Source organism: Martes martes (assembly GCF_963455335.1).
Source record: "Martes martes genome assembly, chromosome: 9".
Classification (NCBI taxonomy): domain Eukaryota; kingdom Metazoa; phylum Chordata; class Mammalia; order Carnivora; family Mustelidae; genus Martes; species Martes martes.
The window spans coordinates 82,261,403-82,278,624 of NC_137896.1; the positions used below are offsets into that span (position 1 = coordinate 82,261,403).

Below are 17,222 nucleotides of genomic sequence, written 5' to 3' on the forward strand. Positions count from 1 at the left end.
AGAGGACAAGAGCAAGAGAGATTGAGTGAGAGGAGGGGCAGAGGGAGGAGCACACTTCCTGAGGAACAGGAGCCCAATGTGGGACTTAATCCTAGGACCCTGGAATGTTTCTGTGATATTAATCATTCTGACTTTATTGACTTTCATGACTTTATTGGCCATTTTGTATATCTTCTTTGGGAAAATGTCTATACAAATCCTTTTCCTATTTTCAAATTGGTTTAGTTCTTTTTTATTATTGAATTTTAAAATTTCTTTATATACGCTAGATACAAGTCTCTTATCAGGTTTACAATTTGCCAGTATTTTCTCCCATCTTGTGAGTTGCCTTTTCACTCATTTGATGGTATCTTTTGTAGCACAAATGTTTTTAATTTTGATTAAGTCCAATTTATCTATTTCTTCTTTTATTGCTTGTGCTTTTGTGTCATATCTAAGAAACCATTGCCCAATTCAAGGTTATAAAGATTTACCCCCTGTGGTTTTTTTATTTTTAAAAAATTTTTAAAGATTTTATTTATTTATTTGAGAGAGAGAGAGAGAGCATGAGAGAGGGGAAGGTGAGAGGGAGAAGCAGACTCCCTGCGGAGCTGGGAGCCCGATGCGGGACTCAATCCCAGGACTCCGGAATCATGACCTGAGCCAAAGGCAGTGGCTTAACCAACTGAGCCACCCAGGCACCCCCAGTTTTGTTTTGTTTTTTAAAGAGTTATTTATTTATTTGAGAGAGAGAGAGAGAGAGAACAGGAGTAGGAGGGGCAGAGGGGGAGATCTCAAGATCTCAGTGCTCGCACTGAGCATGAGCCAATGTGGGCTTGATCTCACGACCATGGGATTACAACCTAAGCCAAAACCAAGAGTTGGACAGTTAACCAACCAACCAGGCATCCTTACCCCTTAAGTTTTTAAAAGAGTTTCATAGTTTTACCTCTTAAATTTAATATTTAATCTGTTCCGAGTTAATTTTTGCATATGGTGACATGAGGGGAGAAATATGAACCTTTTGAATGAGGACTATCACAACTAAAATGCCAACTAAAGCTATAGCTTATACACACTAAGTGCCTGTGAGATTTGTTTTTTGATTTTTAAAAATAATTTAATTAACCTAGTTTTAAAGCTATAATTTTATTGGAAAGCAACTGCAGTGGCTAATTAGGTCAAAACCTATTAGCTTTGGAAATGAGAAATTATGGGTCAGGCAAACTACTTGATTTCTTCCTGATCCAATCAGGCAACAATCATTGATGACTGCTTTAACTATTAAGTGGCAAACTCATGGGGAACTCTCTAATATATCATTCAATAAAACCAAAATCCACTAAATAATCTTAACATCACTAACTGTGGGACATCCACACATTGTGTTTCTTCAAATGTGATGCAATAAAAGTACATCTCTGTACTTCACTACAATAAAAGTACATCACTGCCTATGAAACACTTTTACCAAAATAGTTGAACCTACATCTAATCAAACTTCTAGAGCTAACCACCAATTTCTAGAAAATATGGAGGCTAGAGGAAGAAGACAAACAACATTGCATGGATACAATCAGCCAAATCCAGAATCAGGAAATTCCAGAGGACAAAAGATTCTGTTTCTTCACCCAAAATATGGTGTAAGGAAAGAGAGAGGGAAGTGTCATAGACTAAAATAGCCTTCAGAGACATATCAACTGAATGCAATGTGCAGGCCTTATTTAGATATTGATTGAAAAAAAAATGAAGGGCACCTGGATGGCTCAGTTGTTAAGCATCTGCCTTCAGCTCAGGTCGTGATTCCAGGGCCCTGAGATTGAGCCCCACATCGGGCTCCCTGCTTGGCAGGAGGCCTGCTTCTCCCTCTCCCACTCCCCCTTGCTTGCTTGTGTTCCTTCTTTCGCTGTCTCTCTCTCTGTCAAATAAATAAAATCTTTAAAAAAAAGAAAAAGAAAAAAATCAAATGAAAAAGAGAAAGAGGACATTTTGGGGACAACTAGGGAAAGATAAATATGGACTGAGTATTAAGAGATAATAAGAATTTGTTAATTTTGTTGGGCATAATAATGTTATTGTGATTATATTTTTAAAGTCGTTATGTGTTAGAAACACATACTGAAGTATTTAAAAGAGGTAAGGTATGATCCCTGATATTTGCTTTAAAATACTCCCACCAAACAAGAACAACAAAACTGTGTGTGAAGAAAAATTGATGAAACAAGAACAGCAGAAAGCCCATCACTGCAGAAGTTAGCTGATGGGCTCATAGGATTTATTTTATTATACTTTTATATGTGTTTGAAATTCTCCACAATAAAAGCCAAAAATAGTAATCAGGTCAATTATTAAAAGATAACTTAGGGGCGCCTGGGTGGCTCAGTCAGCTGAGCATCCAACTCTTAATTTCAGCTCAGGTTGTGATCTCAGGGTTATGAGATCTAACCCTGTGTTGGGCTCCACACCCAAAACAGAGTTGGCTTAAGATTCTCTCTTTCCATCTCCCACTACCCCTCTCCACCCCCTCCCCTGCATGCTCTCTCTAAAACAAATAAATAAAAACTTTTTTTAAAAAAACCTTAAAGCTATTATATCATAAAATGCATAAACTCCTCAGAATTATTTTCCTCTAACCCTGAGATGTACTTACGTTATACAGAGAATCCAAAAACAAGTAAGAGGCTAAATGACATTGAGAAAAAGAGCACTTGGCTGGCTCAGTCTGTAGAACATGCAACTCTTGATCTCAGGGTCATGAATTCAAGCCCCACATTGGGCAGGAGTCTAATTTAAATAAATAAGTGAATGAGTGAGTGAATAAATAAATAAAATCAGGAACTTGGATAGTAAAACATTTAGTTTATTAACTTTCATAGTATTTATTCCCTTCTCCAACAGAGTTATGGAATCACAAATCACAGATTCCTGCTTTTCTGTGTGTGCATATGTGTGTATAAAAATTGTACTCTTTCTAGTCTAGATCTAAATCAAGACAATAGCATTATTGATAGTATTGCAAGATTTTGCTTGGTTCTGATATCAATACAATGTTAATTTTATATTGCCAAAAGCAAAGAATATCCATGTAACACATCCTGTCTATAGTATCATCAAATGCCATAACAACATTATGCATAAACATCACTTAAAAATTTAACCAACCACAAGAAAGCATTCATACAAATCCAGATCATGGAACATTTCTATAGCCAAATGATCTGAACTCTTTAAAAAGTTAATGCCATTTAAAAAAAAGTAGGATGACTATTCTAGATTAAGAGATTAAAGAGGTTCCAGTGTGGTTCAGTCAGTTGAGCATCAACTCTTAGTTTCTGCTTAGGTCATGATCTCATGGGAGCCTGCCTAGGGCTCCATCTATGCTCAGGGTAAAGTCTGCTGGAGATCCTCTCTCTCTTTCCCTTTGCCCCTCCCACTCGTGCTCTCTTTCTCTCTCAACTAAATAAATAAATCTTTTTTTTTTTAAAAAAGAGACATAACAACAAACATAATATCTAAACCCTGATTGGATCTTGGTTTAGGAAGAAAAACAGCTATAAACATGGTAGGGACAACTGGGGAAATACAAATATGGACTGAATGTTAGATGATATGGAGTTATTGCTAATTTTTCCTAGATACAATGATACTATGGTTTGGTAAAATATTGTATTCTTTCTTCAAGAGGACATGCTGAAGAATTTAAGAGTGTAGTCCACTACCCAAAACATTAAAGCATTAACAAAGAAAAGGGCAATCAGCACGATAATGGCCAATTTCAGATCTGGGTTTTCAGTGGGACTCAATGGGCCACCTTTTTCCACTGAAGTATGAGGACGATGAAGGTGACAGACTTCTCAAAAATCATGATCAAGATGTAAAAGCATACTGCTGGAGCTGGGCTACATACTGCAGCAGGTCTCCACATTTGTCCAAATGCAGGGGCTCCCACTGCTGCCACTCAACTAAGACGCTCATGGCTTGCATGTCCACAGAGATGAGCAATTTGCTAACAGTTGTGTCTCAAGAGAAAGCTGAAGTGAACAAGGGTCCTATTCGATGAGATCTGCTAGGTACACATTTGCAAAGTGGATGAATAACATTCCTATGACTTGTTTGGAAGTGTCTAAAAACCATATCCTCTAGGGACTTCTTTCATGCTTTGGTTCTTAGGTTTGAGCATCAACATGCTGAAGGCTACTGCACAGAGCAGCCCCTGCAAGAAAATGCCAAAACTGTGCAGGAGTGCAAGGCTCTTGTCTGGCAGCTCTCACCGGCCTTGAGGGCAGCCTGCCCAGTGGTCCCAGCTGGAGTGCCTGGTGGGGCCCTGCATTACCAGCCTGCTGGAAGAGCACAAGACCCAGTCCACCTGTGGCCTTACTGCCTGCAGGCCACCACTTTCATTATGGTTTTAATTTATATTTCCCTAATGATTAATGATGTTGAGTATCTTTCCATGTGCTTATTAGTCATTCATAAAACTTCTTGGGTGAAATGTCTACTCAAATCTTTCACCCACTTTTAATATTAGATAATTTATCTTCTTATTATTGTTACGTGTTCTTAATTTATTCTGGATACAAGTTCTTTGTTGAATATATAATTTGCAAAAATCTTTTAGTCTGTGGCTTGTCTTTTGGTTTTCTTAATACATGAGTTAAACTTTTAAATTTCTGTTAAGTCCAATTTATCATTTTTTTCTTTTATGAATCATGATTTTGGTGTTATGTCTAAGCAATCTATGCTTAACAACAAAAGATTTTTCTCATTTTTTTTCCAGAACTTAGTTTTAGCTCTCCTAAATTTATTTATTTTTATCTTTAATTTTTAAAAGATTTTTTAAAATAATCTCTACACTCCATGTGGGGTTCAAACTCACAACCTCAAGACCAAGAGTTGTATGCTCCTCCAACTGAGCCAGCCAGGCTCACCTGCTCTTCTAAATTTAAATCTATAATCCATTTGAATTAATTTTTGTGTATAGTGTGAAGTAAGGATCAAAGTTCTTTTTTTTCTCCACATATAAGAATATCTAGTTGCCCAAGTACTATTTGTTTAAAAAAAAAATTGCCCTTTCCCCACTAAATTGTTTCAGCAGATTTGTTGAAAATCAATTGGCCATAAATGTAAGTTTATTTCTGGGCTGTCTATTCTGTATCATTGATTTATATGTCCATCCTTGTGACAATATCATACTGTCTTCATTACTGTACCTTATAATAAGTTTTGAAATCAGTGGAAGTCTGCCACTTTTGCTTTTCCTTTTCAAAATTGTTTTGGCTATTCTGGCTCTTCTGCATTTCCATATAACTTTCAGGATCAAACTTGTCGGTTTCTAAAAAGAAAAAAGGCTGCTGGGGTTTTGATAGAGATTACATTTGAATTTACAGATCAATTTGAAGAGAACTGTCATCCTAATGAGTGTTCAGGGCACCTGCAGGCCTCAGTCAGTTAAGCAGCTGCCTTCAGCTCAGGTCATGATCCTGGGGTCCTGGGATCAAGCCCTGCATTGGGCTCCCTGCTCAGTGGAGAGCCTGCTTCTTCCTCTCCCTCTGCCTGCTGCTGTGCCTACTTGTGCTCTCTATTTCTCTGTTAAATAAATAAATAAAATCTTTAAAAACCAAACCAAACCAATGAGTGTTCAATCCATGAACATGGTATGTTTACTTATCTAGATCTTCTTTAATTTTTCTAAACAATGTTTTGTAGTTTTCAGTGTATCAGTCTTATATTAAATTTATTTGGATTTTTCTAATGTTCTTTCAACTTCAGAATATTCACTGATGGCAAATAACAACATACTGGTATCTGTTATATATACTTCATATCCTATGACCTTACAGGACTTAATATTTTAAAGCCCTCATTTCTTTTTTCTTTTTTTTTTTTTTAAGATTTGTTTATTTGACAGAGAGAGAGATATCACAAGTAGGCAGAGAGGCAGGCAGAGAGAGAGGGGGAAGCTGGCTTCCCGCTGAGCAGAGAGCCCAATGCAAGGCTCGATCCCAGGACCCTGAGATCATGACCTGAGTTGAAGGCAGAGACTTAACCCACTGAGCCACCCAGGCATCCCAAGCCCTCATTTTTCATGTGTACAATGGGGATATCTGTCTAGCAAGATTTTTTGTGTGGAATAATATACATAAAACCATGACAGAGGATAGATATGAAGACTCCCTCTCCTCTCCCCCAAAACAATCACCTAAAATATGTAATCACATTATTTTGAGGAAAGTGAAATGACCAGGTTTCGCCTGGTATAGAAGGTAGGAACCAGTCACCAATAGTGCTGCATCTGAATTTGCATGATCAAGGGTTTGCTGCATTTCCATTAGTATAGCAAATGGATATTTGTTGATATTTTCTGTCATCTGCATGTACTATTTTTATAATCAGAAAAAAACCCAAAAATATAATCTCTTATACAGTAAAAAAAAAAAAAAAAAAAAAAAGCACAGAGAGGAAAAATAAAACGACACAGCAATGCTTGAGTTCAATTTGCTGAGACCAAATAAATATACTTCCAGGAAAATTTTACAGTGCCAGGCACTGGGGCCACAAAAGGAAGACGTGTAATTTGTGAACTAATGCACTGTTCAGCAGGCTAAGTAACCTCAACAACTACTGAAACAGGTGCAGAGAAGACGTATTTCCCTGAAGCCTTCTATCCAATCTAATTTCTCAAACTTTCCACAACTATGGTAGCTTTAATTTATTTTATATGTTGAGGTTCCATGGAAGATTAAATTTGAGGGGGCACACCTAGGCAGCTCTGTCAGTTAAGTGGTGGACTCTTGATTTCGACTGAGGTCATGATCTTAGGGTCCTAGGATTGAGCTCTGCCTGCATCAGGCTCCACACTCAGCGGGGAGTCTGCTTGAGGAGTCTCTCTCTTCTCTTCTCTCTCTCTCTCTTCCTCTGCACCCCCCATGATCCTCTCTAAAATAAATAAATAAGTAAATCTTTTTTTTTTTTTTAGAAAGATTAAATTCGAATAAAGCTGCCTAAGCCCTTATAAAGGTTTGAAAACGACTGGTCTAATAAAAGAACAAAGTGAAAACTGAGAGGCAGCCTAGTATTAGAATACTGGACTGAGGGGTTTATGATCCAAGCTTTAATCTAGTCAGTGCACATGTACAGCCATGTGAAAGGCACAATTCTAGTTCTCACCTCTCAAAAATGCTGGCATTTCTTCAAGATAAATTTTAATATCACTCATCCAATATTTGTTGAATGTCAAAAGCACAAGAATATTATTCATATGTCCATGGTAAACTAATTAGTGAAGAAAGAGTAAGGAGCCTCTTGACGGTTATCAGCAAAGTCTTCATAGATGTGACAACTGGATCTTAGTGCATGAGAAGTCTCCTGATTGATTAAAAAAAAAAGGAGAGGCATTATAGGTAGAAAGAACTATACATTTAGAAGTATGTAAATAATAATCAATAACTACCACTGAATAGATACTCCATACATAGAATTTTACCCTCACAACCACCCGTGGAAGTAGAGATTAGTATTCGTATGCATAGGCAAAGATAAATCCAAATCACAGAATCCTTGAGTGGCAGAGCCATATTTGAAGCGGAGGCTGTCTGATTTCAAAGTCCAGACTCTGGATTCAAACAGGTCCATACAGTGAAGAGGTGTGAAGGAACATGGTGCTGCTGGAAGAGAACTGGTGAGCAAGGGGCCTGAAAAGATAGGTGTCTACTCCTGCTCACTTGACTAAGGACAAATTGGGCAAAAAAAGGGTTGGGCTGGAATTGGAGGTATCAGTATAAACACATGACTTCATATGCGTGTATCCATCCCAGCTCTGTTCCCTGAAGAGCCCTAGAAGCCATGACACACCAAACCATGCTCAACGGTGGGTTCAACAGAGATGTCCAGGTTTGTTTCACCTGCCTTCCACCCTCCAGGCTGTCTCCTCTCTACATTCCGCTGCTATCTCGCACAGATCCAGTGTCCTTCACCTGCCTGCCTCTTTTTGGCAGACGGATAAGGGAGGCCCTCACCTCCTGCAGCACCTTGGGCCTCAACGTCCCCTAGATCAGCCGCCATTAAAGCCCCGCGAAGCTCCAGGAACTAGAAGCCATAAGGAAGAAGCCGGGTGGGCGGTGACCGCGACCGCTGAGAGGGAGCCGAAGCTGAAACAGGAGTTGTGGGCGGGGCTTCGAACTTAAACGTCTCTTATTTGGTCTCACTACTGCCAGTCTCGGCCTCCTCCCTCCCATCCCCACCCCTTCCGTGCAGGCTGTATCTTAAATGGCGGGTGGGGCCGGGCGTTGACTTCCGGTTGGGGGAAGAAAGTTGGGCCGAAGGAGGGGCCGCGAAGAAGGAGGAAGAGGAAAGGGCCCGGTAGTAGGGGCTTAGGTCGTTCGGCGGCGGCGGCTCTCTTCCGAACGGACGATGGACAGCCAGGGCAGGAAGGTGGTGGTGTGCGACAACGGCACCGGGGTAAGCGCCGGCGGGGAAGTCGTGGCCACAAGCCGGGGCGGGGATGTGCTAGTGGCGCGTGGGCCCTCGGTGCTCGGGGTTGCACCCCTGGGCCCTCGGGCCGCCGGGACCAAGGGGCGCGGGGCAGCGCTTCCGGCCTTCGCGGGCTTGGGGAGCGAGCGGACGGATCCCATTCTGGTCTTCCCGAGCCTGCCACCTCCACGACTCGGGGTGAGGCGGTGGGAAAAGCCGACACTGGCGGGGGGATCCAGCTTGCTGCCCGGCGGCGGGAGGCGCCGCGCCCGAATGGGGACACTTTGGCTAAAGGGCTGGAGGGGTAAAAGACTGGGTAGGTTTGTTCGATAAGTGTTCCATTCCCCAGGGTCACCGGTTCTGTAGAAAGGAGAAAGACCCAGAGGCCTTCCTCTTCCTGTATAATTGACGATACCGAACGGGAGGCAGGAAATGGGTTTAAAGAAAAAGGGAAGTGCTGTCATGCAACGAGCCGCAGCCCTTTCGCAGCTTTGGGGGGGTGCAGTTGAGCAAAGCATCATTTACTTTTTGTTCTGCATGCTGGGAATTTGGCCTCGGTGCAGCCCCGCAGAGACAGTATGTTCTATTGATCTTGGGAGATCGAAGACCACTTTAAGGCCCAGGTGTTAAATTGTGGACCTTGGGGGGAGTTAACCAATTTTGTTACCTCCCTCCCCCCATTTTTTTCCTTAGATGCAGAACACAGATCATGTTAGTCTTTAAGATTCAAAAAGGCAAATGATTGTAAAAATCTGACTAAAACAGTGATTTAGAAATCAATGGAAAGTTGTTGCTTTCAACTCCCCGCCCCCATTTAAAAAAAAACTTAGAGTAGAACATTGGAAGACAGAAATGTTACTTAATTGGGATGAGTTCTATAGTGATCATTCCCCCCTGCATTACAATGATTTCTAACCATTTTGGGGTTGCAATATTTTGTGACTTTTCTCCTCTTTTTCCATAAATGTGACATATGAATTAAAATAGGCTTCCAGTTGTGGAGTGAGTAAATCACGGGGATGACAGGTACAACTTAGGGAATATAGTCAGAGGTACTGAATAGCATTATATGGTAGCTGCACCCACGGTGAGCATAGCATAACATATAGTTGTCATATATGTCCTATATGTCACTATGTTGTACATCTGAAAAAAAAAAGATTTTACTTGAACTTTTTTTTCTTTAAAGATTTTATTTATTCATTTGACAGACAGAGATCACAAGTAGGCAGAGTGTCTGGCAGAGAGACGGGGGTGGGGGGGGGGGTGAGGGGGGAGCAGGCTCCCTGCACCTGATATGGGGTGGATCCCAAGACCCTGGGATCATGACCCGAGTGAGCCAAGGCAGAGGCTTAACCCACTGAGCCACCCAGGCATCCAGATTTTACTTGAACATTAAAACATTTTGGAAAGTGGATTGTTGAGGGGAAAAAAGGAGCTGATATTTACTGGCATAATACTGCCCTTATTGTGCTACAGACTTTTACAAGAAATGATCACACTAGTTTTATATGAACTAAATTAAAAACATGAGAGTAATAAGGGTTATCATATAATGGGCCATCCATCCAGAATGGTATACTTTTAAAAAAGGCAGATTCACCACCGTGGAAACATCCATACAGAATGGTATACTTAAAAAAAAGGCAGATTCACCACTGTGGAAATATCTAAGGTTTATTGTTAAGTTAAAAAAGAAGTTTTAGAATGATCTCCTTTATGTGAATGTTCTTTATTTTATTAAATATGTCTATCTGTGCACGAACTTGTACATGAAGTTTTAGAGGGAGAGATATGTTTGTAGTGGTTACCTGCGAGCCTGGGGGATAAGAATGAGGGAAGATAGGAAAGACTTCATGACTCTTCTGAATTATTGGGAAGTGCTCTGTTTTGTTTTTTTAACAAAACATGTGAGACTATCTTTAAACCAAATTAACTATAAACATTTATTGCTTTTACAGCTAAAACCCAGTTAAAGATGCTTTAAAAAAAAAAAAAAGTAGCCTGATTCCCCCTGTAGTCTGAAATTGACCTCTAAAAAATTTAAAGCTTTAAAAATTGAATTTAAAATATTTTTTTAAATATGTCTGATAATCTTTAGAAATCAGAGCCAGTTATATTTCAGTGATTCCTCCTCTTCGAAGGGTAACGAGCTCTGTATTTGTAGTGTGTGAGTTTGTTGATATTCAGTTAGAATAGGAATGTTAGCCATGAGTTCATTTTTGTTACTATTTCATTAGTTTACCTGAGTTAGAAAGCTGATTGTATGTTATTGATTAGGCTTATGGCTAATCCTTAGTTTAAGAATCTTGTACCTTAAGAGATCAGTAAAGGAAAAAGGTAGTTAATTTGAACAAAATTTATGTATTTAGTGTTAGATTTCTAGTTACTTTAAAATTTTATCCAGATTTTCTATAGACATGATTGTCTTCAAATGAAAAATTTTATCCAGATTTTCTATAGACATGATTGGCTTCAAATGAAGAGACAGTTCTGATGTAATATGTAGCTAGGAATGCTGTGATATCTGAAAATTTAGAGGATTCCAAACACAGAAATTCTATATTTCTTACTGCTTATATTTCATAGTCCTCTTGATTTTGTTTCGTTACCTGAACCTATACTGAGTTATCTACAACTAAATATTACAGAAGATGTTCAATTTTAGTTTCTAAAAACTTGTATAAATAGTTGTTACCGTAAAGCAACTGGTCTCTTAACACATTTTAGGTTTTAGGCTTATAGACATTTGAGAAATTGATGATTTTTTTTTATCCCCGCTGGCAGGCCCTAATTGGAATGCTCTAAGAGTGGGTGAGTCTTACGATCACATGTCAAATGTTGGTCCTGCTTCTCTTCCTCACTAGCTCTCAACTAGACGGCGTCTCTCTCATTAGGGTGGCCTAGAGGAGGGAAACTTATTCCAATAATTTATGCATTTCATCTTCATAACCATTCAAACCTAAAAGAGAGCTTCCATCTAAATAGAACCACTGAAAATGGCCACACAGGTGAAAATCTGGAGATCTGCTTAGGTTTAGGTGTTTTTCAAGAGTTGGGCCCAGGTCCCTGGAGTGCATTGTTACCAAACTTGGGTGATTTCATCAGCATTAAGCTAGTTCACCAACAGGAAAGACTCCTGTGCTTACTGTATGACTGGTACAATTTTTAGGGTCTAGTGATACAAAGTAGCTTCTTGTGGTAGGATAATTATGCTTTCATTTATAATTTTCACATGTGTTGTTATGTTGTGCTTTATCAGATTTGTGCTAGTTTATATTTTGAATTTAGGAGTGCTTGAAGTAGGAACAAACCAAAAACAAATTTGGCTTCACTCTGCAAAATGCTTTGAAATAGAAAAAATATTTTTGTGGCTTAAGATGAGAATAATCACTAGGCAATTAAATTAATGAATATATCCATACCATCAGATTAAATTAATAAAGGAAAAATACAAATTAAACAAGCTCAAATGGGGCTGTATAAATCCCAGTTTATTTTTTGAGGGGAGAAAGATACTTTTAAAGCAAATGTAGTTGGATTTTTTTCTTCATTTTTGCTTGAAAGAACATTGATGACTCAGTGGCAAGTAAGGGAGTCAGTTCAAACCACAGTGCTATGAAGAGGAAACTATATATGGTAAAATCTATTTCTTAAACACAACCTTCTTGCACACAATGAGAGAACTAAGTCCAAGTCTTAAAATGATTAGACTGGGGGAGGTATTGCAAGGATTAAAATGATAACAAATGAGTAGCTTGGAAAAGACTGTTTTCTTTGCATTTTATCACATGAATTAGATTTTTTTTTAAAGGTACTGTTTGCAAGAAAGGAAGTGTCAAATTGTCTTCTTTTTCTGTTATTAAAAATAGATTATTATAATTAAACTCTTGTTATTATAGCTATTAATGCCCTCACATTGGAAATAATATGAAATAGTGCAGCTATTGTCATTTTGACCGAGTATCTAATACCATGTAGGAGTGCTGGCACTGGAGTATTATATTTTTTTTAAGATTTCATCTATTTATTTGACAGAGAGAGAGAGCACAAGTAGGCAGAGCAGCAGGCAGGGAGAAGGGGGGAAGCAGGCTCCCTGCTGAGCAGAGAGCCCGATGCAGAGCTAGATCCCAGGACCCTGAGATCATGACCTGAGCTGAAGGCAGAGGCTTAACCCACTGAGCCACCCAGGTCCCTCTGGCACTGGATTATTAAAGCAGCATCTGCTTGCAGTAAGCTACTGCTTAAACTGCATAAGTAATTTCATTAATAAGTGATTGGTATGTTTAATTTGAATTAAATGCCAACTTTCCTTATTTTGTAAAGCAAAGGAATAAATGAGTTTATTATTGTTTTTATAGTTTCAGGGAGTCTCCTATTTCAGGGATATCTTTTTACCTTAGTCACATGGCAAATATTTCATCCCTTAAAATATGCTCAAACAAACAAACAAACAAAAATATGCTCAAACGAGAATTTTAAGCTATAAACCACCCATATGAGCATTTATAATCAGTAAACATTGACAAATGTGATTATTTATGCATTTGCCATGTTGTGTGTTTCTGAGTCTGTGTAGCTCAGAATGAGAGGGGAAACATGTCAACCTTCATAGCCTCCTCCGTGCACCAGGATTTGATTTATTTCCCATGCCAGGCTCGTCCTCCCACCTTCAATTTTAGATTGTATTTCTCTCTTAAATCATTTGTTTATATTTAATATGCTGAAGATGGTCCTTGGAAACTTGTCGATTCTTTTTTCAGTCATTCTATAATTTTCTTTAAAAACATTTATAACTATATAAGGGAGCATTTTCAGCCTGGAATGGACACTTTTGACCCATCCAGTGTCCTTACCTGTTCATTACTTTGAGGTAAACATAAGAATTTAATATCTGCATTGTATTTGCTTTCTGTATTTGGAATATAAGGTAAATTATGTTGATATTAGGCTGATGATCATGACAAATGTTATTCATATAGAAATTTGGGTATGGTTGGGGGCGCCTGGGTGGCTCAGGTCATTATCCCAGGGATCCTGGGATCCATCCCCACATCCTTCTCCCTGCTTCTCCCTCTCCCTCTGCCTGCAGCTTCCCCTGCTTGTATTCTTTCTCTCTGCCAAATAAGTAAATAAAACCTTAAAAAAAATTATTCCTTATGCCATCATATCCTACTATTGCCTTGGAAGATAATCCAATAAGAATTATATCATAGTTTTAGAAACAGGTAGCTGTAACTGAAAAATACCCTAGCCTTTATGACTTAGTGGTTAACTGACCAGGACTAGGTTTTGTGGGTTTGGAAGAACATGTATATGGACAGTATGTTTTATGGAGATTCTAGAATGTAAATGTGAACTGGAAGGATAGGAAGTCAGGTGGTATTTCAGACAGATTTTTCAGAGCTTTAATCAGCATAAGTCATGACTTTAATATATTTTTTAAAATTCTATTTATAAAAGACTTGAAATTCACTTCAAATTCTGGGTGGCAGAATGTTCTAGGCTATTTATAGTTAAATGTGGTTCATCAGCATTTCCAACAAGGTTGGTATAAAGATCTTAGAAATATGAAAATTCGATATTTTGGTGGGGTTAGTCAGAAGTCAGTAAGTTTAAGATCATTCCTAAGTTTTACCACCATCAAATAAAACAGTTCTTTGTACACAGTAGTTTTCTGTCAAGGGGTAGGTTAATAGTTTCTGTCAACATTCTTATTATTGTCATGTGTCACACTCAGATACTGTTTTTCTCCTTAATTCTTTTCATAGAATGTATGGGACCTGGAGCCATGAAACAATGTACTTTTTCTTAAGATGAAACAAATTCTCTGTATTAAAATAATCATGGTGGGCGCCTGGGTAGCTAGCTCAATGGGTTAAGCCTCTGCCTTCAGCTCAGTCATGATCTCAGGGTCTAGGATCGAGTCCTGCATTGGGCTCTCTGCTCAGCAGGGAGCCTGCCTCCTCCTCTCTCTCTCTCTCTGCCTGCCTCGCTGCCTACTGGTGATCTCTCTCTGTCAAATAAATAAATAAAATCTTAAAAGAATAAAAAATTAAACTAAAAAATAAAATAATCATGGTATCATACTTCCAAATCAACAGCAAAATTTTTAATTTTTATTGGTCAGTTATATAGATGCACTTCCTATGTGCCAGACACTGTTCTAGGCACTTGGGATTTATCAGTAGACACAAAAATCCTTGTACAATATAACTTACATGAATAAAGACTTGTTAAGGAAGAAGGTAGAGACTATGATTACATTTCCTGGTCTGTAGCTTCCTCCTCCTGCCCTTAAGTTTTTAATTGCATTTTCCTTGCAATGTCTGCTCTTAAAAATAAGACTGAACAGGCTGTATTATTGGTACAAGAATTAAAAATCCTTGGTTCTATTTTCAGTTTTACTGTAGTTGTTAAGTCTCTTAGTGTATCAGTTTCTCTTTTTAAATAATTTTTAAATTTTTTTATAAATATATAATGTATTATTAGCCCCAGGGGTACAGGTCTGTGAATCGCCAGGTTTACACACTTCACAGGACTCATCATAGCACATACCCTCCCCAGTGTCTATAACCCCACCACCCTCTCCCTACCCACCTCCCCCTGGCAACCCTCAGTTTATTTTGTGAGATTAAGAGTCTCTTATGGTTTGTCTCCCTCCCAATCCCATCTTGTTTCATTTATTCTTTTCCAACCCCCCAAACCCCCCTCGTTGCATCTCCACTTACTCATATCAGGGAGGTCATATGATAGTTGACTTTCTCTGATTGACTTATTTCGCTAAGCATAGTACTCTCTAGTTCCATCCACGTCATCACAAATGCCAAGATTTCATTTCTTTTGAAGGCTGCATAGTATTCCATTGTGTATATATACCACTTCTTCTTTATCCATTCATCTGTTGATGGACATCTAGGTTCTTTCCATAGTTTGGCTATTGTGGACATTGCTGCTATAAACATTCGGGTGCACGTGCCCCTTCGGATCACTACGTTTGTATCTTTAGGGTAAATACCCAGTAGTGCAATTGCTGGGTCGTAGGGTAACTCTATTTTCAACTTTTTGAGAAACCTCCAAGCTGTTTTCCAGAGTGGTTGCACCAGTTTGCATTCCCACCAACAGTATAGGAGGGTTCCCCTTTCTCCACATCCTCACTAGCATCCGTCATTTCCTGACTTGTTAATTTTAGCCATTCTGACTGGTGTGAGGTGGTATCTTATTGTGGTTTTGATGTGTATTTCCCTGAAGTGTATCAGTTTCCTACAAGTATTATCAGGGTCAGTGTTATGCCCTCACTGGAGAATTACATTATCTGAATATAAAATTTTGGTTACCTGGCATCACTAAATACATTTATCTAAATATAAAAGTGTAAACAGTCAAAAATGCCCAAATTATTTTTTTTTAATATGATGCTAGTCCAGATGCCATTTTCTCCCCCATTTTGGTAAATGTTGCTTAAGTGAATTGCCAAAGATAATTGAAGCATTAGTTCTGTTCAGTTTCTAACATTTCTCTTTTTAAAAATTCTTAGCATTTGTTGAGTGAATCTGTCTCTCACTTGTGTGACCACTGTGTGCTGAGATCTCTTTGAGGCGTTGGGCTCCACCATGAACTGCCCAGCTTAAGCTCCCTGATTTTCTGAGACTTTCCCTGTAGTAGGGAGACTTGCGCACTAAATAAGCAGTTAACTGGTAAATAAACATGAACTCTGAAGTAGTCAATGCCGTAAAGGAAATAAAAGGAAGATAGAATAGATTGGGTGACTACTTCGGATAATTTGAAAGCACCAGAAGTTTAAAATATTGTATAAATGTGAGGTGGTATTTTCCAGATGCTCTCTTTAAATGGACATGGTAAATACCTTGACACTAACCCATTTTTACTGTTCTCTTTCAGTTTGTGAAGTGCGGATATGCAGGCTCTAACTTTCCAGAACACATCTTCCCAGCTTTGGTTGGAAGACCTATTATCAGATCAACCACCAAAGTGGGAAACATTGAAATCAAGGTAATATTTTATTTATTGATAAATGAGGATTAAAACTTGTGGGGTGTTCTTTGAATTAAGTAGTTTTAAGATAACGATACCATGATAAGCAAAGAGGCAGAATTTCTTGTATTTTTAATTTATAACAACACTTGAAGAAAGACACAAAAACTGATAGGCCATTACTCTCTGAATGGAATAAAACTTAGTAAGATTTTTATGTTGATGTGAACATTGTATTAGGGACTTAAAGCCCTTATTACATATAATGTTTAAAAGAAATCAGCCTGATATTTTTATGTCTTTCAGTTCTATATATTTTTCATTATATGTTAGTGTCTCGTTGGGACCTAAGACTTTTTCTTCCTTCTCATGGTCTGATTCTCCTACTTTTTAATATAGCTAGTCAGGAAAACACAGGGTATACATTTTATTGGTTCTTTTTTTCACTAATAGAGTAACTGATTTCCATAAAGTACAGGAAGAAGGTGTGCACATCTTGAGTTGGCCTTGCATTATTGCATTATTTCTCTTACTGTAAGGAGAGCGGAGGAAGGTTGTCATGTATTTAACGTGAGAGATTGGACATTAAGGATGAGAGATTTTTCTCCGTATTAAAGGGCCTGGAAATGAAGTGGGAATTACAATATTTTAAAAGAAAAAAAACCAGAACAATCAAAAGGACAGTGGTCACCAATTGACTTAAATTCTTTAGGTGGTCTAGGGATGAGATTATTAAAAATGCAGTCAAATTTAAGGGCCGTTTTACTGAATTATTTGTG

General features: G+C 38.4%; 1 protein-coding gene across 1 annotated transcript in view; it reads left to right on the top strand.

Annotated features, from left to right (window-relative positions):
* Nucleotides 1-8,269: 8,269 nt before the first annotated feature.
* ACTR2 (actin related protein 2) overlaps nt 8,270-17,222 on the top strand; it is a 38,778-nt gene continuing 29,825 nt past the window's right edge. Inside the window, exons 1-2 of the mRNA XM_080812918.1 lie at nt 8,270-8,436; nt 16,351-16,461. Coding sequence (XP_080669044.1) covers nt 8,389-8,436; nt 16,351-16,461 — 159 coding nt within the window. The 5' untranslated portion in view covers nt 8,270-8,388. The remainder of the gene's footprint in view (nt 8,437-16,350; nt 16,462-17,222) is intronic.